Source organism: Monosiga brevicollis, genomic scaffold (genome assembly GCF_000002865.3).
Source record: "Monosiga brevicollis MX1 MONBRscaffold_25 genomic scaffold, whole genome shotgun sequence".
Lineage (NCBI taxonomy): Eukaryota > Choanoflagellata > Craspedida > Salpingoecidae > Monosiga > Monosiga brevicollis.
Genome location: NW_001865062.1, coordinates 42,580 through 67,351, shown reverse-complemented (window position 1 = coordinate 67,351; position 24,772 = coordinate 42,580). Strand labels below are relative to the sequence as shown.

General features: G+C 53.2%; 6 protein-coding genes across 6 annotated transcripts; 4 read left to right on the top strand and 2 right to left on the bottom strand.

Annotated features, from left to right (window-relative positions):
• Positions 1-280: 280 nt before the first annotated feature.
• Positions 281-1,449, bottom strand: MONBRDRAFT_28260 (uncharacterized protein; the record flags this gene model as incomplete). The annotated part of the gene is made up of 4 exons (XM_001748671.1): positions 281-444; positions 601-670; positions 856-916; positions 1,310-1,449. The coding sequence occupies 4 exons, from the start codon at positions 1,447-1,449 to the stop codon at positions 281-283; spliced, it is 435 nt and encodes a 144-aa protein (XP_001748723.1).
• A 588-nt stretch (positions 1,450-2,037) lies between these two features.
• MONBRDRAFT_33808 (uncharacterized protein) lies at positions 2,038-3,308 on the top strand (the record flags this gene model as incomplete). Its single annotated transcript, XM_001748743.1, has 7 exons — positions 2,038-2,125; positions 2,224-2,284; positions 2,366-2,464; positions 2,585-2,749; positions 2,840-2,941; positions 3,034-3,117; positions 3,229-3,308. Coding segments are annotated over exons 1-7 (627 nt in total), but the record flags the coding sequence as incomplete, so codon positions are not given.
• A 447-nt stretch (positions 3,309-3,755) lies between these two features.
• MONBRDRAFT_10923 (uncharacterized protein) lies at positions 3,756-4,883 on the bottom strand (the record flags this gene model as incomplete). Its single annotated transcript, XM_001748670.1, has 1 exon — positions 3,756-4,883. The coding sequence occupies one exon, from the start codon at positions 4,881-4,883 to the stop codon at positions 3,756-3,758; it is 1,128 nt and encodes a 375-aa protein (XP_001748722.1).
• A 10,594-nt stretch (positions 4,884-15,477) lies between these two features.
• Positions 15,478-16,201, top strand: MONBRDRAFT_28257 (uncharacterized protein; the record flags this gene model as incomplete). Its single annotated transcript, XM_001748742.1, has 2 exons — positions 15,478-15,864; positions 16,157-16,201. The coding sequence occupies 2 exons, from the start codon at positions 15,478-15,480 to the stop codon at positions 16,199-16,201; spliced, it is 432 nt and encodes a 143-aa protein (XP_001748794.1).
• Positions 16,202-17,386: 1,185 nt separating this feature from the next.
• On the top strand, positions 17,387-20,305 carry MONBRDRAFT_33807 (uncharacterized protein; the record flags this gene model as incomplete). The annotated part of the gene is made up of 8 exons (XM_001748741.1): positions 17,387-18,151; positions 18,314-18,385; positions 18,506-18,577; positions 18,709-18,780; positions 18,949-19,017; positions 19,126-19,197; positions 19,651-19,722; positions 19,849-20,305. The coding sequence occupies 8 exons, from the start codon at positions 17,387-17,389 to the stop codon at positions 20,017-20,019; spliced, it is 1,365 nt and encodes a 454-aa protein (XP_001748793.1). The 3' UTR covers positions 20,020-20,305.
• Positions 20,306-21,497: 1,192 nt separating this feature from the next.
• Positions 21,498-24,023, top strand: MONBRDRAFT_28255 (uncharacterized protein; the record flags this gene model as incomplete). The annotated part of the gene is made up of 3 exons (XM_001748740.1): positions 21,498-21,579; positions 21,687-21,810; positions 21,905-24,023. The coding sequence occupies 3 exons, from the start codon at positions 21,498-21,500 to the stop codon at positions 24,021-24,023; spliced, it is 2,325 nt and encodes a 774-aa protein (XP_001748792.1).
• Between the last annotated feature and the right edge of the window lie 749 nt (positions 24,024-24,772).

The window sequence follows — 24,772 nt, the reverse complement described above, 5'->3', positions numbered from 1 at the left end:
TGTTCGAATCTGAGGTTTTTCTGCTTTGGTGTATGTTTTAAGTGGGGATGGTTGATATGCCGGGATGAAACCTCTGCCCATGATCACCCCGTTGGTATTTCTCTGAATGACTCCATCTCTGCATTTGCCTTAATTTCCAGTCATGACGATGACGCTCTTGGACTCCCATCTCTTTGACATGCAAAGGCAGCTGCCACTGAGTGCGAGAGAGAGAGAGAGAGAGAGAAGAAAGAGCCATGATAACGAGAGGCACGAAGAAGTAATAAATTACCACACGTAATTAAAAGAGTGAGAGAGAGAGAGTTTGAGTTTGAGAGTTTGAGTTTGAGAGTTTGAGTTTGAGAGTTTGAGAGTTTGAGAGAGAGAGAGTTTGAGAGTTTGAGAGAGTTTGAGAGAGAGAGAGAGAGAGAGAGAGAGAGAGAGAGAGAGAGAGAGAGCTAGCAACTGGCAGAGTGAAACGGCAGCTGGGCTCAAGTACAGCGCGAGTGCGCGCGCGAGAGAGAAGGACGACAGTGTAACATGATGGCGGCCATGCGCAGAAAAGACCCCATCGCCATGAAGACAATCGCCTTTGTGAGGGCCGATGGGATGAAGGGCTACCTTCGGGATGATGGTAGCATCTTGTATCGCGGATAAGGCGCATCTTGTCGCCATCGGGGCGCACGTCCCTCTGGTCATAGAGGGGAACGGGTGCAATTTGTGGCCATAAACATGAAAAGGGCCACCCCTATGGTCATAGAGGCGCGCATCTGGTCGGCATTAAGATAGAGGCACGCATCCTGTAGGCATAAGTCGTACTTCATGGCCATAGGAGGGCTCATCTTCTCAGCACATGGATAAGGGCATACCCCGTACGACCATATAGCAGGGTTGCATCTGATTGATTGGCATAAGGAGAGGGGCGTGGGGCGTACCCCTATGGCCATCGCAGGGCGCATCTGATTGGCATAAGGAGAGGGGGGGGGGTACGCCCCCCTATGGCCATAGCAAAGCTCATCCGATCGGCATCAGGAGAGGGACGGACCCCTCCTATGGCCTTATCTGATCGGCATGAGGAGAGGGGCGTATCCCCCCTATGGCCTTAGCTGATAGGCATGAGGAGAGGGGCGTACCCCCCCCTATGGCCATAGCAGGGCGCATTGTGCCATAAGACGCCACAAAAACGAGAGAACCGAGCGCGCGACGAGAACAAACGGCAGCGCTGCGACGTCCTCCGGGTCCCCTGGGTGGTGTGAGGCACGAGGTTGGTAAATGCATTTGTCATTTGTTGTGAAGCGGTTGCGTCGGGGTGCTCTCTCGCCAGGCGTACCGGGTCAGGTCAGAAAGAATGAAACATGCGTCAGTTGAATCGGCTCTCATCGACGCGCCCGGGGCAGCTCGTGGCACGGCTGTAGATTCGCTGCTCGGAATGCCCCCGTCGTGATGGCGCAGTCGGTTAACGCGGGGCATGGAGCCCGCCCAACCCTCCGACTCTGGCGTTTTCCGGTGCTGCCTTGGCTGTCCGCGCTGCTGTTTCTCCTGTTCCACATGTATGTTGCTTCCCCTCTTTTGGCCGCGGTACCAGAAGCTGTGCCCTTCTTCCGGCCCGCACTGCGTTTCCAAGCCAAAACCAGGCCTTCATTCTTCCAATCCCCGTTGACACCTCGACCTGGTACTCGCCTCCTCCAATCGCGCTTCATTGCAGGTCGGCGGGCCGACCCAGACCCGACAGCCTTGCCGTCAACATTACAAAGTGGTACGAGCCCTTTCCGTCAAGTCATTCGACAGGTGGTTACCACGTCTTTGGCCTAAAACACAAGTTTTATGCCTGCCTTCTCCCAAAGGTAGGACGCCACGCCGCGTCTGTGCATTCTGTGCCCAACGACCCTCGCACCTGTTGCATTACACCCTCATCTGCCGTTTCCCTTCGGCCCTCACCGATCCGACCAACCCACGCGCAGGTCGCTTGCAGTGAATGGTTGACCTACTTCAGACGCAGCCTGTTGCCTCCAGATGTGCTCGCCACCGTCCCCAACGTGTATACCCGCGTCAACTATCCGGATCATGATTTGTACTTTCGCTTCCACGGGAACCCGGAAAGTCACGCCATGGTCGACAAAATAGCCTTGGATGATTCCTTCTTCCGGTAGCCTCCATGCCCGTGACTGTTGTTAGCCCGGCCAACGTTGGCTTTCAAGTTTTCTCAACCATGCAACGCCTGCTATTCTTTTCGTCACCCCTCAGGTTTGCCATTGTGCGCCATCCCTGGGATCGTATTGTGAGCGGCTATCGCTCCAAGTTCGAGGTGAGATTGAATCCCTAAAATGTTTACACATGGCCCCGCCCAAATTCAGCGGCCATTTCTCATGGCGAACCTGTGACGTAGGGCGATTGCCGACACGATCCGGCCTGCCTCGTCAAGTCTTATCGCTTTCCCAGTCACGTGGCAAAGCTTCCATATCTGACCTTTCATCAATTCGTGCAGGTTTGTTACAGATAAACAGGGTCCAAAAGCAAAAAAAAAGGGAAGAGGCCCTTGTGTGTGTGTGTTATTTTTTTTTACAAAGCCAACGTTAACACACCTCGTGACGTGGTCGTATGGCAGGAACTCTTCAAGCAGGCACCGGCAGACATGGACCCCCACTTTCGTCCAGCTCACTACATGTGCGAATTTGGCAACTTTCCGTACGACGCCCTCCTCGACCTATCGGAACCCGAGGAAATGGATCACGTCGGCGAGAGGCTTGGCTTTGAATTCACCTTTTCCCAGGCAAGCGCCGTCGTCTCGCGAGGAAGATTCATGTTTCTGCAGTCCCTCACAGACTGTATCGGTTCTCGACGGCTAATTTCGTTTCGGCAGTTTGTGGCCACCCACACCGCCAAGTACAACTCGAGTACCTACTTTGGCGGACGCACCCACACCGTCTTTCCGTGCAATGCCCAGACAGTCAAACTAGTCCAGGTATGATATGTATGTGCGTTGGCTTGTTTTTTTGTCTCTTGCCCTGAGCCTTGCACGCTCACCACTGGACTTTTGTCGCGCGCGCGGAGCAGCTCATCTATGCAGCCGATGCTGCTTTCATGGGTTACAATTTTACCCACGCCTATGAATCCTGTATCATGCACGGACTGAGCAAGGCAAGTGTGCGTGCCAAAGGATGGCATACGCTACTGGTTGCACATCTGTGCAGTCGCGCTGGTCTTTCAGTCTTTGTGCCCGAGCCTGTCTCACTGCTGTGCAACATGCAGGTTCCATCTGAAAAGGATGTTGTCATGACGGCTGCTAAGCAAGCCGAGATGGCTGCAAATAGTGCACACAATGACCACGCCGCCAACAGCACGCCACAAGCCAAAAAGCCAGCGCCGTATCCATTCCCAGGTCCTCATCGCCCACGACCCCTTTCCTCACGTCATTAAGAACAGCGAGCAACAACTCGTCAGATTGAGGCTTTTCAAGTGGTGAATGGAGTGAGTCAGAGAGATAGAAAGAGAGAGAGAGACAGTGTGTGTGTGAGTGGATAGACCAAGAGATTGCACGGAGAAGCGAGAATTTGCGAGATCGATTTGGTGCCTGTCGATGGTCTGCTCTTACATATTTCTGATATCTGGTCTCGAGGAGGACATTCGACTCGATATACAAGAGGTGTGTGCGCCTGTCAGCCCATGAGGGGCTGGCTGTGCCTTTGATAACTATAATAGACTGATGAAAACGATGCAATCATAAATAAAATAAAATCAGAAACGGAGCTCTGTCACACACAAGAGGCGGACGCCAATCAGTACACGACGGCGGCAAAGCCGTTTCGGGGACTGGGCATGGGAGGGGCGGCTTGCCAGGCCGTGCCATTGAAGCGTTCCACCGAGGCCAGGTCCACCTGGTTGCGCCCGCCCATGACGTACAAGCCATCCCCCAGAACTGCAGCCGCTAAAAAGTAGCGGGCAGTGTTGAGGGGCGTTCTGGTTTGCCACGTCTGCCCGACCAAGACCTCGACGAGGGCGAGCACGCCCACTCCGTTGGGGCCCGAGTGGCCTCCTAGCGCATAGATGCTATTTTCAAAAACGACCGCGGTCAACGCGTAGCGCGCCACCTGCGTGCTGGGCCCCGGGCGCCATGCTGTGCCGTTGAAGATCTCGGTCACGGCCAAGACGGAGCCGTTTCGGCCCCCAATGAGATATATCTCATCTTGAAAAACGACAGCGGCGGCATCGAGTCGCGGGAAAGACAAAGGGGCTGCTTCGGTCCACGTGCTGCCGTCAAATCGAAAGACAGCGGTCGGTCGGTCTGTCCCCATCATGCCGCCAATGACGTAGAGCGCATTTTGAAAAGTCACTGCTGACAGGCGGCCCCGGGCTTGAGGCAAGGGTGGAACTGGCCGCCAGACCAAGCCGTCCAGGACCTCAACCGCTGCCGTTGTGATTGGCGCGGAGCCGTCCATGCCCATGTAATACAGCCCACCCAGGACGTACAAGCCGTCGTTTAGAACAGCGGCGGCCAAGCTAAAGCGAGGCGTGGGTAGGGCGGCTGTGGACCACCAGCGCGTGCCGTTGAACATGTACACCTGCTCGCTCATGTTGCCGTTGAGGCCACCCACAACGTAGATTTGTGGCTCGTACAATGGTACCCGCCGCAGCCGAGCCTCGAGACGCGCCTGGGCCGCCAGCAGCTCCGCCTGCGCCTGCAACAAGTCGGCACAGGCGGTCTGCAACGCCTGCACGTCCACACCATCCACCAGCACCCGCCCGCCCCCCGGCACACGCGAGCTATTTATCACCAAGTTGCCGGCTGCATCCGTGCCAATGATTGCCTCCTCAAGGTCCCCAGAGCCCACTGCCAGTCCCATCACCAGCAGCAGCAGCAGCAGGCCCAGCCCCAACAGCCGCAGCTCACGCCCCCTCTTCATCATGATGCGGCGATGAGAGAGAGAGAGAGAGAGAGAGAGAGATGAATTGGTTTGGTCGGTTTGAGAAAGAGAGAGAGAGAGAGTTTGAGAGAGAGAGAGAGAGAGTTTGAGACTTTGAGAGAGAGAGAGAGAGTTTGAGACTTTGAGAGAGAGAGAGAGAGAGAGAGTTTGAGAGTTTGAGAGTTTGAGAGTTTGAGAGTTTGAGAGAGAGAGTTTGAGAGAGTTTGAGAGTTTGAGAGAGTTTGAGAGTTTGAGAGAGTTTGAGAGTTTGAGAGAGAGAGAGAGAGAAAGAGAGAGAGAGAGAGAGAGAGAGAGAGAGAGAGAGAGAGAACTGACAATATTTGTGGCTTCAACATCAGCGCCGTGCTTCAATAAAATCACCGCGATTTTCAAATGCCCGTCTGCGCAGGCATAGTGCAGTGGTGTCCAGCCATCCTGCATGAAGATTTGCATACCAGCAACAATGCATTCGACGATCATGAGAGAACAATTAAGATGCAGGTGAATGACAAAGGTAGGTTGCAAAAAAGAAGCAGCCAACGTCGTTTTTGACTTTTGGATTGGCCTCGTGACTCAACAGCGTGTCCACTAGCTTTACATTGCCTTTCAAACAGGCCTGGTGCAGTGGCGTCTGGCCATCCTAGAAACAATCAAACCCAATTGAAATCTCAAACAATGAATAGAACACGGCGCAGCATGATGTCCCGCAACGGTCAAACGTGGTTCGGAGCGCAACTTACGTCAGTTCGGGCGTTTGCATCGGCCTTCATTCTCAAAAGCAAAAGAGCAACATCCTCGTGGTTTTCCATGCAGGCCCAGTGGAGTGCTGTGTAGCCACCCTGCAAAATTGCGACAGGCGTACTCATTCCAAATGAGATTGTTGAAGAGATGGGTGAGAAGATGTGGCCCATCAACTGCATCAGATAACAGACGCACGGCGGTTGTTGCGTCGATGACGACCCGCTTGTCTTTCAGCAAGAATTCTGCAACCGCTACATGTCCGTTTCCGCAGGCTTCGTGCAACACTGTTACATTAGACTAAAACACACAAGCATGATCGCAGGTTGAGAACAGGGGCGCCCAAAACGATCATGGCAGCAAAGCGAAAAGAGGCAAAGCTTACGAAGGTCTTTGCAGACACATCGGCAGCATGCGCCACTAGGGCTTCCACGACGAGCAAATGGCCACGAGTACATGCCCAATGCAAAGGCGTGTAGCCATTCTAGTATTGAGTTTTAATTTAAGGGAAAAAAAAACGGTGTGAGCGGCAAGCGAAGTGAGCGCAAGCAAACAACCACTCGGAACTCACATTGGTCTTCGCGTTGATGTTTGCTTTATATTCGGTCAGCAACCTTTCGACCAAGTCTTTGTGCCCAAAGCTGCATGCCAAGTGCAACGGTGTCCACCCACCCTTGATAATGGTACCAAGAAAAAAAAAAAAAAAAAAAAAAAAAAAAAAAAAAAAAAAAAAAAAAAAAAAAGGTTGAGCGTGATCGCAAAGACAAACCTGTAACCTGATATACAAAGGCGAACGTACATTTGTCGAGGCATTAACATCGACTCCAGGTTGCTCGAGCAAAAGATCCACGAGATCCAGAGACCCATCTTGGCAAGCCAAGTGCAAAGCCGACTCGCCCTCCTGAGCATGCCAAGTGAAGTGACTCGATGCGGGTTTGTTGGCGAGGAAGGGCCACGCGAAAAATGTATTGAAGGCAACTCACGTGACTTTTTAGGGTTGGGTCAGCTCCAAATTTCAGCAGTGTGTCAACCACGGCAATGTGCCCAGTTCTGCTGGCGAGGTGCAGTGCCGTCATGCCGTTCTGCAAATGTAAGGCAGAACAGTGAGGCGCTACGTTTGAAGGCAGAGCGTCTGTTTGCAAGCCCGCGTGCCTACGTTATCACGGAGAGACAAATTCGTATCCTGCGCTTCGGCTAGGCGCTTTGCAATCTGATCATAGCCACCTGTGGCTGCCAGATGCAGCGGTGTACGACCGTCCTAGGTGCAGGGCAGATGCGAGTCATGTGATTCAAGCCCAGGGCTGAAAAACGATATGCGCTCACAGCGCGTGTGCGATTGCTCGAGCATACCTCCAATTGTGCATTCACTTGAGGCTTGTGAGATAGTAAAACGCGAACCATGTCTGAGTCCCCCGTCTCGCAAGCATAGTGCAGTGGTGTGCGCTTGTCCTATGCACAGCAAGGAGGCTCAGCATTGAGCTCACGATTTTTGCGCATGGTCATGGACGGGTAATGGATAGGTGCATACCGCCAGAATAAGCGCATTGATGGGGGCACCATGGTTCAGCAGGAGCTGGACGACCTCAGAATAGCCCCTGATTGTGGCGCAATGGAGTGCGGTCCAACCATCCTATAGAAGCAGAGCGCGAAAGTCAGCAGAGATTCTCTTCACAGACGAGCCAGTCATGCGGTGCGCGTTTGTACCTGGGAACGTTGTGTCGCAGCAGCGCGCATGCGTGGCGGGGGCCATGTGTTCAACAACCGAAGCGCGTCTGCAGAATCACTTGCGTTGCAAGCGCGCCAAAGTGCTGCGGCGTCACTCATGCTTCGGGCTGCCGTTTCTTCGCCGAGCACAAACGAAAAAAATGCGTCAAAAGCAACAACAATAAAACAAAAGACAGTCAACTTGTGGTGATGCCAATCAACATTAAATTTTGGATTCCTGTTGCTTGTATCTCGAACCAGTTCAGTTTCTCTTGCTCGAACGTCCTGTGTGTGTCGTGCTTGGATTCCAACGAAACGGCAAGATGAATCGCTTGGATGTGGTTAATCAAGGCCGCATTGAGGCGAATCAAGCGGAAACGGCAGTTTATCCTGTGCTTTCTCGTCAGGAAGCGATTTATTCACTGCCATTGGCACCCTTTAATGAAGCGAATCGTGCCCCCCCGATTGCACTCAACAATGCCGTGCAAGCGCTCAATCCTACCCGCTAGCCGCTTGGCTTCAGTGATTGCCGCGCCCTTTTTTCTCCCAGTGTTTGGTTGGTGTATCGTGAATCTGGATGTGCAAGGGCATAGTCGTAGACTTTCATTGTCTGTGATGCATGGAGTTTGCATGAGTGCGCGCGACGCGCGTTGCCTGGCTTACTTTTGTTTTGCCTGAGCTTCAAGCTGACTGACTGACTGACTGTCTTTAAATGTGAATCTTTGTTTTCCTTGTACATGTATACCTGTTCAGCCTGTTGCTTTCGTCGTTGCGCAGTTGCCGGTTGGGTCGTCATCACCTGCCCCCGAACGATCAATTGACATGTGAGCAAGATTCATGCGTTACAGTGATGCCACGGCTGTTTTTGGCACGCTGATTGTCTGGTCGGTCAACGTCATTCCGATCGATTATGGGCCCTTGGGTGTTCTTGAAAACGAGCCCGAGCATGCTGATTTGTGGGTGTGGGGCATCTATGTGCGCAAGGAGTCCCGCCCATTCGGTGCGTGCCGAGCAGTGGGAAACAATAACACATCAAGGTACACGCAAACCCCAAAGAGGCTAGAAAAAAGACGCTCATCAAGAGCTACCCAGCTGCCAAGCCGTCTAGCCAGCCCAGTTGCCCGACTGCGTCTGTCGTGGTGAGGAGAAAGAGAGTGTGAGAGGGTTTGAGAGAGAGGAGAGAGAGAGAGTTTGAGAGAGAGAGAGAGTTTGAGAGAGAGAGTTTGAGAGAGAGAGTTTGAGAGAGAGAGAGAGAGTTTGAGAGAGAGAGTTTGAGAGAGAGAGTTTGAGAGAGAGAGTTTGAGAGAGAGAGAGAGAGAGAGAGAGAGAGAGAGAGAGATAACAGCAAAAACCCAGAGAAAGACGGAACATTGAGCGTACATCGGATGTGTCGCCCATATTTGGCATAGTCAGATAAGAGCTACTGGTCGACGCTTTGCACCCACCAAGCAATCACGAAACGATGTTGAACGACCCCCTCATTTGGTTGTAGATCATCGATGCCACATGGCTTGTTCAATTTAACAACAGTCAACAGTCAACAGACACCAAGTGAATAGAGCACGACGTATCCTAATTGGCCGTGTAGTAGACCACGAGCTCAGGATAGATTTGCGAACTGTCAAACAAAATGACCTCATGACATTCTCCCAGCGGCGTCGCAATGACAGAGTCATATCTAAAAAGAAAAAAAAAAAAAAATACGATGGAGACACAGCAGGCGGGTCAAAAGATGACTACAGGCACTTTCTGGTATGCAAAACAACCGCTTATTGCCCAACGCACCGCTCATTGTTGGGTGCATCAGGCAGAAGCGGAGGGGCCAGTGCACCGGACGGAGGTGATTGATGAACAAAGGCATGGCCCAGCAGCGCTCGTGTGATGATGAGCGTCCGCTCATCGTTTGGGCCAAGCCGATGCAAACGACCTGGCGGCTCGGTATATCGGTGGCTCTACATCATGGTAAGCGCCATGAGAATACGCAGTAGCGACAACAACAACAGGATAGCCGCCCCATGATCACACACCTTGCCGGGATGGTCCGCCAAGTAGACACCAAGACCAAAGCGGTGGCCGGCGCGGCTGCCAGCAAAGCGGCAGTCAAAGCCCAAGCGCACAATCTTGTCACGTAACATCGTGTCAAATGCGATGCCGTGGAGCAGCAGGCGCTCTTGACAGGGTGCATCGCGAAGCAAAGCCGGACAGCCTGAAAGCGCATCTACTGTGGCCGTTCGAAGCTGCGTGCAATGCTCCTGGTGCGTGATGCGGCGCAGCATCTCCCGTCGCTTGGCGCTGTAGCGTTCCCACAGCACGGGGTTGTGCACGCGCTCCACTCGCTGCACCTGAAAGTTAGCTGGCCCTTGCCCGTCAATGCTCAGCTGCTTCAACAGCTCAGCAACCTAGTTGCACGGTACATCCAAATCAGTCTTCATGTCGAGGTAAGCATTGCATCAACAACGAACGCACCTCTGGGATAAGCTCGGGTGAATTGCGCAAAACTTCAATGGCTGGCCCGGCATGGGCGGCGACAGGTCGTTCTGCAATCTGCCGGCCGCTCAATAGGCTCGGCCGTTGCTTTGGATTTGTTGCAAGCAAAGCCCGCGTTTCCTTGTACAAATCACTCGACGAATCGCACATCTGCATCAGAGACGCCAAAGTGAGTTTCAGTCACACGAGAGGCGCGGTTGCTTCTTCGTTGTGGGTCAATAGGTATCGCACTATCACTGACCTCTGCAGCCAGATGCGGAAAGCTGCAGACACCATCTCCCGCTGATAAATTCCATGTGCATCGATTCACGACCTCATCGGTTCGCGACAGAGCCGGTGGCACCGTTTGTGGGTACATGTAGGTGTTGTAGAGAACACAGCCAAAGGAAAAGGCATCCTGTGCCGGACGCGCCCCCACTCGACCCATTCCAAACAGCACCTCCGGTGCTACGTAGCCCGCTGTGCCCGACAATGCAGTGGCCGTGCATAGTAGCATGGTGGCTTCAGCGGCGGCCTTGGCAATGTCAAAATCGCCCAGCCGCACGACGGGCTGATCCTCTTTGCCATCCAGCATGACATTGCTCAGCTTGACATCCCGATGCACCAGGCCCTTGCTATGCATAAAGGCCAGAGCCGAGCGCAGCTGCATCGTGAGTCTTGCAATCACGGTTGAGGTGGCCAGGTGCTGTGCCGTGCTGAGCCACTGCTGCAAATCACCCTGTGCACACCATGGCTGTACCAGATATGCGCTCGGGTGGCCGTCTCGCACGTCCATGAGCGCGCCGAGGACAGGGATGATATGTGGATGCTCAAGCTGGCGCATAGCACGAAGCTCGCGAAGAAAGGTACGGCACTGATCTTGCCTGTGTTGCCGAGCAAATGCATACTCCTTGACGGCCAAGTCTTGTTCCTTAGAATCTTGTAGCGCAGCGCGGGCCTTGTACACCTTGTGATTTGAGTTGTAATGAAGATCAAGCTGGCCCAGGCTGCAGAGCGTCAAACCCTGGTCTACTTCGGTCATAGCCTCCAAGATAAGGCTGGTCGGAACGTCGGGCCCAAGCACAGTGCGGAGCCGCGCTCCCAGCGTGCTCTGCTCGGGGTGCAAAAAGACCAGTAGCGCTGGGAAGTATTGATGCAGCAGCTGGGCGAGCTCTGCGGCGTGATCCACCTGTGTTTGCTCCGATAGTTGCTCTCGCAAGATGGCGCGTCGCTCTTGCAGGTTGACAAGTTCTCGCAGGAGTGCAGCGCGAACAGCTGCGGGCAGGATATGCATTGCTGCGTTGATACCTTGAATCTGGGTCTCCAGTTTTGTCAGTTCCTCGTGGGCAGTAAATGAGTCATGATCGACGTCTTGAGTCAAGCTGTCCACATGCCTCATGCACGAGGTCAATACGGAGAGCGTCGTGGCCTGCCAGTCGATCATGTCTTGCAACTGCTGCAACAGAGCTTGCGACTCGTGGTGCACAAACGCCAAGTACCAATCCTGATGCTCATAGTCATGTGCTGTCCTCCAGTTTGCGAGCTGCTCCAGGCCATTCTGCTCGGGCAGGCCCAGATTTTCGTGGGCTTGGCACAGCTGCTCCCAGGCCTCGGGCAATGCCTCGGCTGGAGGCGGTGCATTTGTATCCATGCATTGCGCGCATTGCCGTAGCGTTTCCACGCGATGAATTGTGTCGGTGGTTCCCACTCTTGCCACGGCGTCCAGGGCATCGATCAAGGTCAGCACCAGGCGCTTGAGGTTGCTGTTGGTGCTTGTGAGCAGTTCTTGACGCTCAGCTCCCACGTTGAGTAGCATGGCGATTTTGTGCAGGGCTGCACCGAGGTCGGTGGGTGGCGTTTCGGGTGCCATTGTCAGCGTGGTGGGTGGAGCGGAGCACGCTGCCAGCATGTCCTGAAGCTCGAGAAGCACCGGCTGCAGCTCAAACCGAGCAGCGACATCGTGTAGCTCTTGCAGTACTGATTCAAGGTTGTGAGTGTTGGGGTCCAATTGACCCAAGCGGCTGTTCAATGCTTCGGCCGCTGTCAGTGCCTGGTCGAGCGCACCGAGAGCCTGGGTAATGGTCGCCTGAAAGGCAGCCCAGTCCATGACAGGAAACTTTGGTGGCGCTTCGTCGATGGTTTTGCGGATTGAAGCAACTGCCGTTGCAAGATTGAGGTTTTGTTTGGCGGCACCGCTGATAAAGGCATCGAGGTGTGGGAGGGGATGGCTGGTGTTGCGCTCGGGCAAGAGCGGCCTGAGCCAGGTGTCCACCGCGACCACAACAGAGGCCGTGGTCTAATGGGGGTTGTATGGTGTCATTGGTCGTGATTGGGTTGGATGAGGCCGTGCAGGGGGATCGAGGCAGCAAATGCATGGGGAAAGCAAGGAGCAGGCTCACCTCGAGGGTGGGTGCGGAGCTGGGCAAAGGTGGCAGCCAGGCGGAAGACGGTGCAGCAGGCGTGGGCGGAGCGAGGGGCGCGGGTGGTTGTGCCAGGCGAGCCTCATGGGCAGCAAACACGAGCTCCAGCTTGTCGGCAAGCTTTGATTGGCGTGCCAAATCAAGGGGCGTGACTCCATCCTGAAAACGTGGCAAAAGCAGAAGATTAGAGCGCATGAGCAGAGGAGAGAGAAAAAAAAACAGTTGAAGACAAAGGAGGGGACAACATGTTAAGTAGAATGACTGTAGAAGTGCCTTTGTGTGCGGGTGATGCAAAACGCGAACCAAGCACGAGGCGGGGAAAGAGACAATTATGAACGTGGACCAAGAAAAATTGCAGGAGAACCCAAAGGGCGTGAACGGTAAAATGCCGAAACAAGAAGGTTCAAAGACAGGTGGGTCTTGGATAAATATGGGGCATGTGCGCAAGGAAAAGATGGTAGGAAAGCAATGGGTGGGACATGGGCTGGAGCGGCAAGGCCAAGCAGGAGGGGGGAGAAGCAGGAGGGGGGAAAGGGCACTGACGATGTTTTTGATGTCAGCATGAGCGCCATGCGCTAACAGCTTTGTCACGATCTCCAGATGGCCACTGCTGCAAGCGAAGTGCAATGGTGTTTCACCATCCTGTGGTTCAATAGCCACGGCCATCGACACACATGCGGTTACACCAGCATGGCCCACAGTACCATGATGAGTGATGAGTCACACATACCCACTGTGTGTGCAAACTCCACAGGGCAGCCAAGGAAGAAAGAGGAAGCGGTCAAAGACAGTATGACGAGGTGCAAGGGAAAAAGCGGGTACTGACGTGGGTCTTGGCTTTAGTATCAGCACTGTGGTTTAATAGAATCTCTACCACTTCCACAAGACCATTTTGACAGGCGATGTGGAGGGGTGTCAAACCATCCTAGAGGTTCAGAGACACACACAACGGCAGGCAGAATTGTGTCTCGATAATCATGAGGACAGCTATGTCGACGGCAACATGGGGTGGATGCCAAAAGGTTGGATACATTAACGGGGGGGGGGGGCAGCCAAACAAACATTGTTTTGGGCTTCTGAATCGGCACCATGCCGCAACAGCATGTCCACTGGCTTCACATTGCCTTTCAAACAGGCCTGGTGCAGTGGCGTCTGGCCATCCTAGAAACAATCAAACCCAATTGAAATCCGAGACAATGAAGAGAACACGGCGCAGCATATGATGTCCCGCACCGGTCAAAACGTGGTTCGGAGCGCAACTTACGTCAGTTCGGGCGTTTGCATCGGCCTTCATTCTCAAAAGCAAAAGAGCAACATCCTCGTGGTTTTCCATGCAGGCCCAGTGGAGTGCTGTGTAGCCACCCTGCAAAATTGCGACAGGCGTACTCATTCCAAATGAGATTGTTGAAGAGATGGGTGAGAAGATGTGGCCCATCAACTGCATCAGATAACAGACGCACGGCGGTTGTTGCGTCGATGACGACCCGCTTGTCTTTCAGCAAGAATTCTGCAACCGCTACATGTCCGTTTCCGCAGGCTTCGTGCAACACTGTTACAATAGACTAAAACACACAAGCATGATCGCAGGTTGAGAACAGGGGCGCCCAAAACGATCATGGCAGCAAAGCGAAAAGAGGCAAAGCTTACGAAGGTCTTTGCAGACACATCGGCAGCATGCGCCACTAGGGCTTCCACGACGAGCAAATGGCCACGAGTACATGCCCAATGCAAAGGCGTGTAGCCATTCTAGTATTGAGTTTTAATTTAAGGGAAAAAAAAAACGGTGTGAGCGGCAAGCGAAGTGAGCGCAAGCAAACAACCACTCGGAACTCACATTGGTCTTCGCGTTGATGTTTGCTTTATATTCGGTCAGCAACCTTTCGACCAAGTCTTTGTGCCCAAAGCTGCATGCCAAGTGCAACGGTGTCCACCCACCCTTGATAATGGTACCAAGAAAAAAAAAAAAAAAAAAAAAAAAAAAAAAAAAAAAAAAAAAGGTTGAGCGTGATCGCAAAGACAAACCTGTAACCTGATATACAAAGGCGAACGTACATTTGTCGAGGCATTAACATCGACTCCAGGTTGCTCGAGCAAAAGATCCACGAGATCCAGAGACCCATCTTGGCAAGCCAAGTGCAAAGCCGACTCGCCCTCCTGAGCATGCCAAGTGAAGTGACTCGATGCGGGTTTGTTGGCGAGGAAGGGCCACGCGAAAAATGTATTGAAGGCAACTCACGTGACTTTTTAGGGTTGGGTCAGCTCCAAATTTCAGCAGTGTGTCAACCACGGCAATGTGCCCAGTTCTGCTGGCGAGGTGCAGTGCCGTCATGCCGTTCTGCAAATGTAAGGCAGAACAGTGAGGCGCTACGTTTGAAGGCAGAGCGTCTGGTTGCAAGCCCACGTGCCTACGTTATCACGGAGAGACAAATTCGTATCCTGCGCTTCGGCTAGGCGCTTTGCAATCTGATCATAGCCACCTGTGGCTGCCAGATGCAGCGGTGTACGACCGTCCTAGGTGCAGGGCAGATGCGAGTCATGTGATTCAAGCCCAGGGCTGAAAAACGATATGCGCTCACAGCGCGTGTGCGATTGCTCGAGCATACCTCCAATTGTGCATTCACTTGAGGCTTGTGAGATAGTAAAACGCGAACCATGTCTGAGTCCCCCGTCTCGCAAGCATAGTGCAGTGGTGTGCGCTTGTCCTATGCACAGCAAGGAGGCTCAGCATTGAGCTCACGATTTTTGCGCATGGTCATGGACGGGTAATGGATAGGTGCATACCGCCAGAATAAGCGCATTGATGGGGGCACCATGGTTCAGCAGGAGCTGGACGACCTCAGAATAGCCCCTGATTGTGGCGCAATGGAGTGCGGTCCAACCATCCTATAGAAGCAGAGCGCGAAAGTCAGCAGAGATTCTCTTCACAGACGAGCCAGTCATGCGGTGCGCGTTTGTACCTGGGAACGTTGTGTCGCAGCAGCGCGCATGCGTGGCGGGGGCCATGTGTTCAACAACCGAAGCGCGTCTGCAGAATCACTTGCGTTGCAAGCGCGCCAAAGTGCTGCGGCGTCACTCATGTTTCGGGTTGCCGCTGATTTTGTTCGAACGAAAAATGTCCAAAACCCTGAAACCAGCATATGTTCACAACAACCGTTTTTCACGATAGGAGAGGCGTCGGCTTTTCTGACGACAACGAAAAACATTTTGATCCTCGCGGCTCGCCACTGACTGCGCGGACGCTGCCTTCTTCTCTCTTCGTCAACGCGAACATGGAGCGTGGGGGTCTGCCCGGTCAGGGGAGGGATGAGATACAACAAGCTGAACGGCAGCTCGTTCAAGCTCGCAATCGGGCTCAGATCGCCGATGCGATGCCGCGAGAGCCTGTGTTTGACCAGGACTGTCGTGCTGACGATCAGGTGCACGAACACGCTGGTGTGGAAATTGCCGCTGAGGATGTGGGCAGCATTGCCGCGCGAAATCAGGGCCGTCACGAAGTGATGAGCGAGGCGGAGGACGATCAGTCGTCTGTTTTTCTCGATGAGGAGGAGATCACTGCGCAAAATCAGGGCCGTCACGAAGTGATGAGCGAGGCGGAGGACGATTTGGACGACATGCTCAATGATGAAGACCATCTACAAAAGGTCGCGTTCAACATGGTTAGAGAAGGTCCTCAGAGAGGTCATTATGTTCTGTTTGATGTGTAAGGTTTTCTTTAGCTCGCTTGTCGTTGTGATGTTTTCCATGTACGTGTTCAATGTCCTTGGCTTTCATTGTCTGTGATGCATGGAGTTTTGCACGAGTGCGCGCGCTGCGCGTTTCCCTGCTAGCTTTTTGTTTAACCTGAGCAGCTTCAAGCTTGACTGACTAACTGGTCGTCGTTGTATGTAGTTCTTGTTTGTCGTATCATACATGAATGCCTGTTTAATTTTTTGCTGTTATCGGGGACAGGATGCGGTTGTGCCGTCATCACCCGCCCCGAACAATTACATGTAATTGAGAAAGATTCTTTATTAACATGTAGATCAATGTTTTAATGTGAGATCCGGCTGTTTTTGACTCGCGCGCGCACACGCTGATTGTATGGTCATGGCTGTCATTTCGATCAATTATGGGCCCTGGGGTGGTCTGACAGACATCCGAGAGTGGGGTATTGATGTGTGCACGGAGTTTTGCTGAACGGCGCGTGCCGAGCGCGGCAGAACCTGTGGGAAACAATAACCAACTCAAGATACACGCAGGCCCAACCCGCTAGAAGAAGGACACCGATCCAGAGCTACCCATATGCCAAGCCGTCTAGCCAGCCCAGCTACCCGACGACGACACAGCTACCCGACTACGACACTGCCCTTTGACTACGACAGCACTGCTTTTCCTCATTAAGTCGATTTTGATGACAATGGACATTTGCCTTACTCAACATTACGACTTTTTTTTTTGGTGTGTGTGTGTGGGATTGTATGGAGAGAAAGGGAGAAAAGACAGAGAAAGAAGGATAAGTGAGGGTTAGGGAGAGAGAGAGATACGAGAGAGATACGGGAGAGATACGAGAGAGGGAGAGGGAGAGGGAGAGGGAGAGGGAGAGGGAGAAGCAGAGCCCTTGCGTGTTTGCGATGTGATCTGGCACCGTTCCTTCGCCACCGATTCTGCCTCAATCCCTCATCTCCTCCTCTCCTCTCCCCTTCTTCTGCTTTCTCTTCCCTAGGAACTTGGCTGTCCTTTTTTTCCCCTCATTCATTTGTGTGCCCTGTGGCCCACTTTTCCAAACGGTGATAGATCTGCTTTTTCTGCTGTTACATGTAGTAACTTTTCCTTTGCGTTCCCTTGTCGCTCACTCTCTTTCCTTTTATCTCTACCACCTTCTTTCTTTCTTCTTTTTAGTGATTACATGTGGTAGTTGTACTGTTTCCGCCTAATCTTTCTCCCTTATCAAACAATTAACATCCGGATGTAAATTTTATCGAATTTTTTTGTTGGTCTGTCCTTGACACACGAATGTGGTATTTCGTCTGATTTTGGATCACACACACACACACACACACACACACACACACACACACACACACACACACACACACACACACACACACACACACACACACACACACACACACACACACACACACACACACACACACACACACACACACGAGCGAGATGCGTCGTCGCGGCGGGGCGGTCATGGGCTGGGGGGTGGTCTTTGCTGCGGTGATGGTGGGGGCGTGGGGGCACCCTGTGATGCATTCGGATGGGAATGGCAATCTGTGGATCAACAGTTCGCAGGAAGTGGATGGGGCGAGCGTTTTCTTGAACGGGGTCGACGTGGTGGAGGCGCTCGATTGGGCGCGCCAGACCATCGTCGCTTTGGGGGGCCAGGTGAATGATTTGGAGATCCGGCCGGCGGAAACGTTTGCTGTCAAGCCCGCGATTGTTGTCAACCAGTGCGGCGATCTCGTCTTGAATAGCTCACACGCGCAAAGTATTTTTTTCAACGGCATCGATTTGTTGGCCGAGCTGGCCGCGCTTCAGCAGGCCGCTGCCGCCGTGCAGGCGGCTGGATCGTCCGTCGGACCTGCTACGACGGACGCGCCGTCCACCTGTGCAACAGTGGGCGATACAAGCTCGCGCGACTCGATCACAACCGATCACAGCGGTAACCTCTACATCCGCGCCGCAGGCACGAGCCGCATTTGGATCAATGGCGTCAATTTCCTTCGCGAGCTGCAAGACCTGAAACAGCTCGTGGCCGTGCTCGAACCCGTCACAACCACAACACAGGGGCCCATCGTCCACCCCAACTCTATTGGTTGTAATCTGACCTCTGTTCCGTCTAGCGTGACCACGATCGACGGTGATCTTGACCTCTTTAAGTGCCAGTCGCTGACGGCAACAGATTTGCTCGTCTTTAGCAACCTCCAGCGCGTCACTGGTCTTTTTCGTGTCATGGTAGGTTGTCAACCCCCAACCCGCTCGGCGCGTGGTCCAAAGCCAGGAACATGACCTGGGAAAAATCCAGCAGTCAGCTCGTCCAACAAGAGGCGAGAGAGGTGCTGGCTTGCTGATCTCGTACTTCATGACTTCTTCATCGCTCTTGGCCTTGGCCCCCAGGATAACCCCTTGCTGACCAACATTGATGCGTTTGCGAGCCTGACCATGGTGGATGGTGACCTTCGCATCACCGTACGTTGCTTGCAACGTCAACATCAGAGAAGAGGATTGAGGGCACTATCTGCCATCAAATCCTTGCCCTTGGGCACGCACGCGCGTGAATCCCTCGGCTCATTCTGGTCTTTGTAATAGGGCAACGCCAATTTGAGCAACATTAACGGCTTGAGCAATGTAGCGAGCATCGGCCACGATCTCATCATCACCGTACGTGGCCCCGGCAGTTGCGCCCCATGCGTTTGTCTGGCGCGCCGCGTGATCGTCGCAAAAATCAAGCGCGACGCAAACGGCCCACATTGCAACATGATGCCTAACACCTCCTTTGGCTCGTGAAATAGTTCAACTCCAAACTGACAAATGTCGATGGCCTCAGCAGCATTACCACTGTTCCCAACTACCTTTACTTTTACGTACGGCTGTGGCTTTGTGGTCGCTTGCGCCTGTCAGCTCTTCACAACTACGCACCCTTTGGATGATGGTCGCCGATCGTCATCTTTGTGCTCGACAATTCGTTTATCCGGTGGTATTTACCCCCACCTGCAAATTTTCTGCGCCCCTTGACTGTTGCTCGACCGTAGAATAATGCCATGTTGGCCAATCTGGACGGTCTTAGTCATCTCGTTGCCATCCATGACATGACCATTAATGTCAGTGGTCCGAGACATGCTCTGCTCACGACGGCATTGGTCATGCTTGCTGCGCACTTGGCCTGACGATGTTCCGATCTGCTGCGCTCGCATCTGCATGATTCGTAGTACAATAGCGCTCTGACTCAAATTAGAGGCCTGCGCAACATTGCAAATGTCACCGGCGATCTCGTCATTGCCGTACGTTGACGTCAAGCTCTTGCGTGCTGCGCGTGACGTCCTTGTGCGGCCTTTGAATCCTTGCTGTGCGTCCATGTGCCAACAACAAACGCTTTGCCCTCTCACCACATGTGTGGTTTTTGATGACGTGCTCTCTGAGCAGCTCAATCCGGAGTTGTTGGATATTGACGGCCTTGGCAAGGTGGTGACCATCGGTGAAAGCTTACAAATCTATGTGAGTGTACTTGTGTTTGGCCTTTCGTCTGGCTCGTTTGACTCGGGGCTGCAGGTCTCACCCCAACGCCGATTGACTCCAGAGCAATTTCAAGCTGGCGAACATCGATGGCCTTGGAAATCTCTCCAGCACTGGTTCATATGTATACATTGCCGTGCGTACCTCTCCTTGAGGCGTTTGGGTCCAAAACCTAGCACCACGTCTTGCTCAATACATGCCCTTGCTGTGGTTGATTGTAGTCGAACTCGGTTTTAACCAACCTCAATGGCTTCAACAGCCTCACTGCCGTCGGCTCGACTCTTTCAATCCAGGTTTGTCTGCGTGTTTCGTTCAGAGGGGACATAACGGGGCAAGGCAGCATGGGCCTGATAACATGATTTCAGGTAGGGATGCGGATTATGAACCCTCCCACTCACACAATGTGTCGCCATCAATAGTATAATGCCATGTTGTCTGATATCAATGGACTCAGCGGCTTAACATCCGTAGCTGAATACGTTCGTGTTTGCTCCAATGCGATTCTCGACGTTTCAAGTGTGCCCAGTGTCCTGCACACGCTTGGCACTTGTCAAAAGATATCCAGCTCCCCGTGTACCACTTGCCCATAACGGCTGCTCTGTGCACTGTCGGCCGCACTACACCAGACAGCGAGCATGGTGACTGTTTCGCTCAGCCTCTTGCCTCTTGTCAAGTTGTCTGCCGACGTCTGCCCTGATCTGGTCTCCAATTTTTATTCCATCCTTCTCTGTCTTTGTCTTTGAAGCTTCGGCCTATGTCTTTGTCTGCGTCTTCAGCTCCGGCTCACACCCTATTCTTCCATCTATTCCTCTTCATGTTACAAGTGCTTTCATTTGCATTCTTCTTGTACGCCATTTGTAATTTACTTCAACCTTCTTATCGTTACGGGCGCTGCGGCAATAAGCCCACAAAGATGCGTGCCACAATAGCCCGTTGGTCTCGCATGCAAGTGTGGTTGGCCTTGCGTGAAAGCTCAATTTCAAGGGCCGCTCGCATGTCGTGCTGTCTCAATTTGCAAAGAGTCTTCAAAACTCCCTGGATTGAGCATGGAGAGTCAACCAGTGTGAGAGAGGCGTTTTATCTTATTCTAACTAATGGAGAAACTTTGGGTTTGCCCCAGTTTGCTGTGGAAGGGGGCATGGGCGGTGTTCTTCTTGCGTAACATTAGGGAGGCGCATGATGACAGCAGAGCCTTTCAAGCAATGCTCACGAGTAAACCAGGCAAGACCCACACCTGCAGCACCACCCATTGGGTCTCCTTCTCTTTTCCAGACGCAAGCATGCTTCCAGGCGTCATGCTTTTTTTTCCCATGGCTCCCTGACGGCCGCTGATGTTTACCTCGTTTAATCAATTATCATCTACAAAAGCCTCCTTAACATACTAGTGTTAATATGGCCATCAAATACAACAATATCAAAGTATCCTTCATAAAGTTAAAAGCAACAGCACCTGACACACACAGTTTTTGCTTTCGATTCTATTTTTGGAAGTGTGCTTACGAGAACAAAGAGGCATGTCATGCTATTTGACAACCACCGTATTCACTCCGTAGCCCTGACCTTGGTCCTGCTGGTGTCCCTTTTTCCTTCAAAGCAACCTGGCAGCGCACATCTCATGAGCATTGTACTACTCATGAGCACTGTACTACTCATGAGCACTGTACTACTCATGAGCATTGCTCTTGAAGTATCCTCTCGAGCAAGATCTCAAACCACGAGGGCCTCACGAGAGCAGCAAGCCATGATCTGGCCACATTTCATCTCGCCACGGTGCACAATGACAGCATCCACTGCTTCCAAGTGCCATCTGCAGCCAAAGCTCAAGCCCTTTGCTTCTGTTGCACTGCACCCTTCCACCTCCGTACCCTGCTTCCCCACCCACCGTCCATGGTTTGATACAAGTGCAGCGTCTTGATCAGACAGCTCATTTTTCTCGATCTCGAGTGACCACCATCGACCACCGCATCCGACCTCGAGTGCCACACCAATACGTCCACTGCCACCAGCACCGCCTGCTGCGCGTGTGCCACTGCCGTGTTACAGCGACCAAACATCAAGCTCTAGTATCATGCTGCGCCACATCGCCATTGCCGCCCTTGCGGCGCTGCTCACCGTCCCCACCGTAGCCTCTCAGTCCTTTGACAATGACGGTACGAGCCGCTTTCAAACACCTGGTGCCCCTGGCTCTCCATCACGGAGCCGCCTGGCTTGCTTCCCATCCTCATTGGTGTACCGGATAACGGCCATGAAATTGTAGTTCTGGAAGCCGTCAAGGACTATTTGCTGCCCCGGTGTACGACACACGGGGTTAGCGTCATTGACAATGTCACGAAAACCAAAACCTGCCTGTGCGACAGCGGCTATGAGGGCCCGGCCTGCGAGTAAGTGCCCCACAATATGTTGCGCACACTGCCTAGCCCAGGCGCTGCTTTCCCCACACTTGCGCACATTCATCCCCATCTCTGTTCCGTGTAGCGTCTACGTGGGCGACATTGAGTGTTCACAAACGAGCGATGTGCCTCTCTTTGTTGCAGCCCTTGAAGGTGTCACCACGCTTCGGGGCGATCTCATCATGAAGCGTTACTGCATCGTGGCCGAGGCCATCATTGCAGCCAACCAACTTACCACGATCGATGGCAGCGCCTTTATCTACGACCAAGAGTATCTTGAGCAATTTACTGGAGACTGGCCCGAGAACCATTGGCAGACTGTCACGGGCTGCGTGGCCATGGCCTACATCCCCCGAATCCAGCTCGTTGGCCGCACCGTCTTTTCCGAACTTACCTCGATCGGCTCATGCCCACTGAGCAAGGTGCAAAACTTTCTTACACCCAACTACGTGGAGGACTTTGTCAATCGCTCCACCGCCCCTCGGATCTCGATGATGCTAGTGTCTTTTGGGCGCAGCCTCTACGAATGCTTTGAAGGATGCGATGACATTACTCTCTTCTCCCACCTGCGCACCATGCCCGGCGCCTTTTTGCTCGACCTCCCGGCCCGCTACCTCAACGATGTGCTTGTGGAGCACCTTGGTGGACTTTACATCCGTGGCAGTCCGGCTCTCAAGGGTCTGGGCATGCCTCACCTGTCCTCTATCGGCGAGCACGGTCTGTTCCTTCGCGGGACTGGCTTTGAGACTCTTGACGACTTTGCCGGCGTTCAAACCGTCACTCTGGGCTTTGTCGAAATTATGGACAACGAGGACCTCCGCAACGTGCTGGCCTTCAACCCCACCATTATCGAGCGCACCGGCACGGTCAGCACCTCTGTTGAATTTCAGCTCATATGCCAGAATGGCTATCATTCGGGCTTTCCCGAGACCGAGTGCACCTGCGCCTCGCCCGAGTATTCGGGCGAGCTGTGCGACACCATCACCGGTGACTTTTTCTGCACGGACTTTGCCCAAGCCGAGACCCTCAACCAGACCCTAGCCAACGTGCGCCACGTGATTGGCGACATTCACCTGACTGATACGTGCCTCGAGACATCCTACCTTCACCTGCCCTACCTCACCAGCATCGAAGGCAGCCTGTTTGTCAACTCTTTCGGCATGCCCATTGTCGAGCCAGGCTTTCCAAGTTTGAAGTCTGTCTCAACTGTGCACATTGAGTCTGTCCCTGCAACCAGCATCGATTGGCTGCCCAAACTTGAGACGGTGGGCTCGCTGAGCATCCAGAACAATGACCAGCTCACCAATTTCTCGGGACTTGCCGCGCTGACCACCATCGACGGGGCGCTCGAGATCATCGTGTGCCCTGTGCTGACCTCGTTTGCCGGCCTTGAGAATGTGGCGCGCATTGGTTCGCTCTCCATCGCCTCATTGGATCTTTTGACCAACTTTTCAGCCCTCAACGGCGCCGAGCCGGTGCTCCTGCTCGGTCAGAACTTTGCCCCAGCTCTGAGCATTGATGCGTGCGCAGACTGCGAAGCTCTTTGGTCGCATTTGGTGGAGACGGTCGAGATTGCTGACGGCGCCAGCGTCAGCGTGCCGTGGTCTACTTGTGGCGGTTTTGGCACGGTGCCGGCTGGTAGCCTGTCTTGCGCCTGTAACCCAGGCTACACAGACTACATGTGCACCGGCTACGACGGCGATGACTTGATCTGCAACGTGTCGACCGCCAGTGACGTCAAGGCGATGCTTGATGGCGTCACTCACCTCTACAGCCCTCTAGTCCTTCTCGAATATTGTGGCGATGGCTTCAGCTCTGGACTTTTGGACACGGTGACATACGCAGCCGCTCTCTACTTTGACGAGTCCACCAATTACCAGGGCCAGATCCCGGCGGGACTGGGCTATGTGAGCATCTTTGATACGCTCTTTTCTGACATGTCGCTCTTTGGCGCAGTCACGCACATTGACAGCCTGGAGATTGACAGCAACGAATACATGACCACCTTGGATGGCCTCGAGAGCCTGGAGACAGCGGGCCAGCTCGTGGTTTACAACAATCCCACACTGACCAACGTGGATGCGCTCGGCAGCCTCCTCAGCGTCACCGGCGACCTCATCATCGTCAACAACGACGTGGACGTCAACGCCATTGCCTTTGACGTCAACGCCATCTCCACCAACACCACCCTAGTCACCGGCTGAGCCGGGGTCGTCGCTGCTCCTATGAGCTACTCTTGTTTTGATATCCTTTCTCTGTCCTGTCACCTTATTGGTTGTGCCGTGCCGCTGCTGTGTTTTGTGTGCTCAATCCTTGATACCAACTCGAGCTGCGTGGTGCCACACACGTGAAATTAAGAAAAAAAAAAAAAGAAATCTGCGAGTCATCATACTGCTTTAGCGTCCATGAAGCTGGCGAGAACCATGTACTTTCTCAACTTGACGAAGGCCATAGTGCCGCTTCATGCCAATGCGTTGCAGCACCCAAGCGGCAAATGGCATGGATTAAAAAAAAAAAAAGCGCATCTCCTGTGAATGTGATCCTTGTTGAAACCTCATCGTCTATCAGCGCGTGACTCGGATCTTTGCCCACTGACTCACTCGCTGTAACCCTGTTCCTCTGTCTCTCTGTCGCTCTGTTCCGCTCCGTCCGTCCCTCCGTCTCCATCACACACACCCACCCACACACCCACACACACAAACACACACGCGAGGACGTGCGCTCTTCATCTCGCGATCCCAGTGCAGCTTCGCCCAATTGCGGACAATTCTCAACCCACCGTCTTGTCAAGACATTCCTTCCCTACGCCTTTACAGCCTTTACAAAGTACTTTACACACAAAACCCTTTACACACTAACCTTTTTACCCTTTACATGTTAGACCCTTTAAGACAAACTCCTTCAAAATTGATTTTTTTTTTTCATTTTTTTTTTTTTTTTTTTGGACGCACGT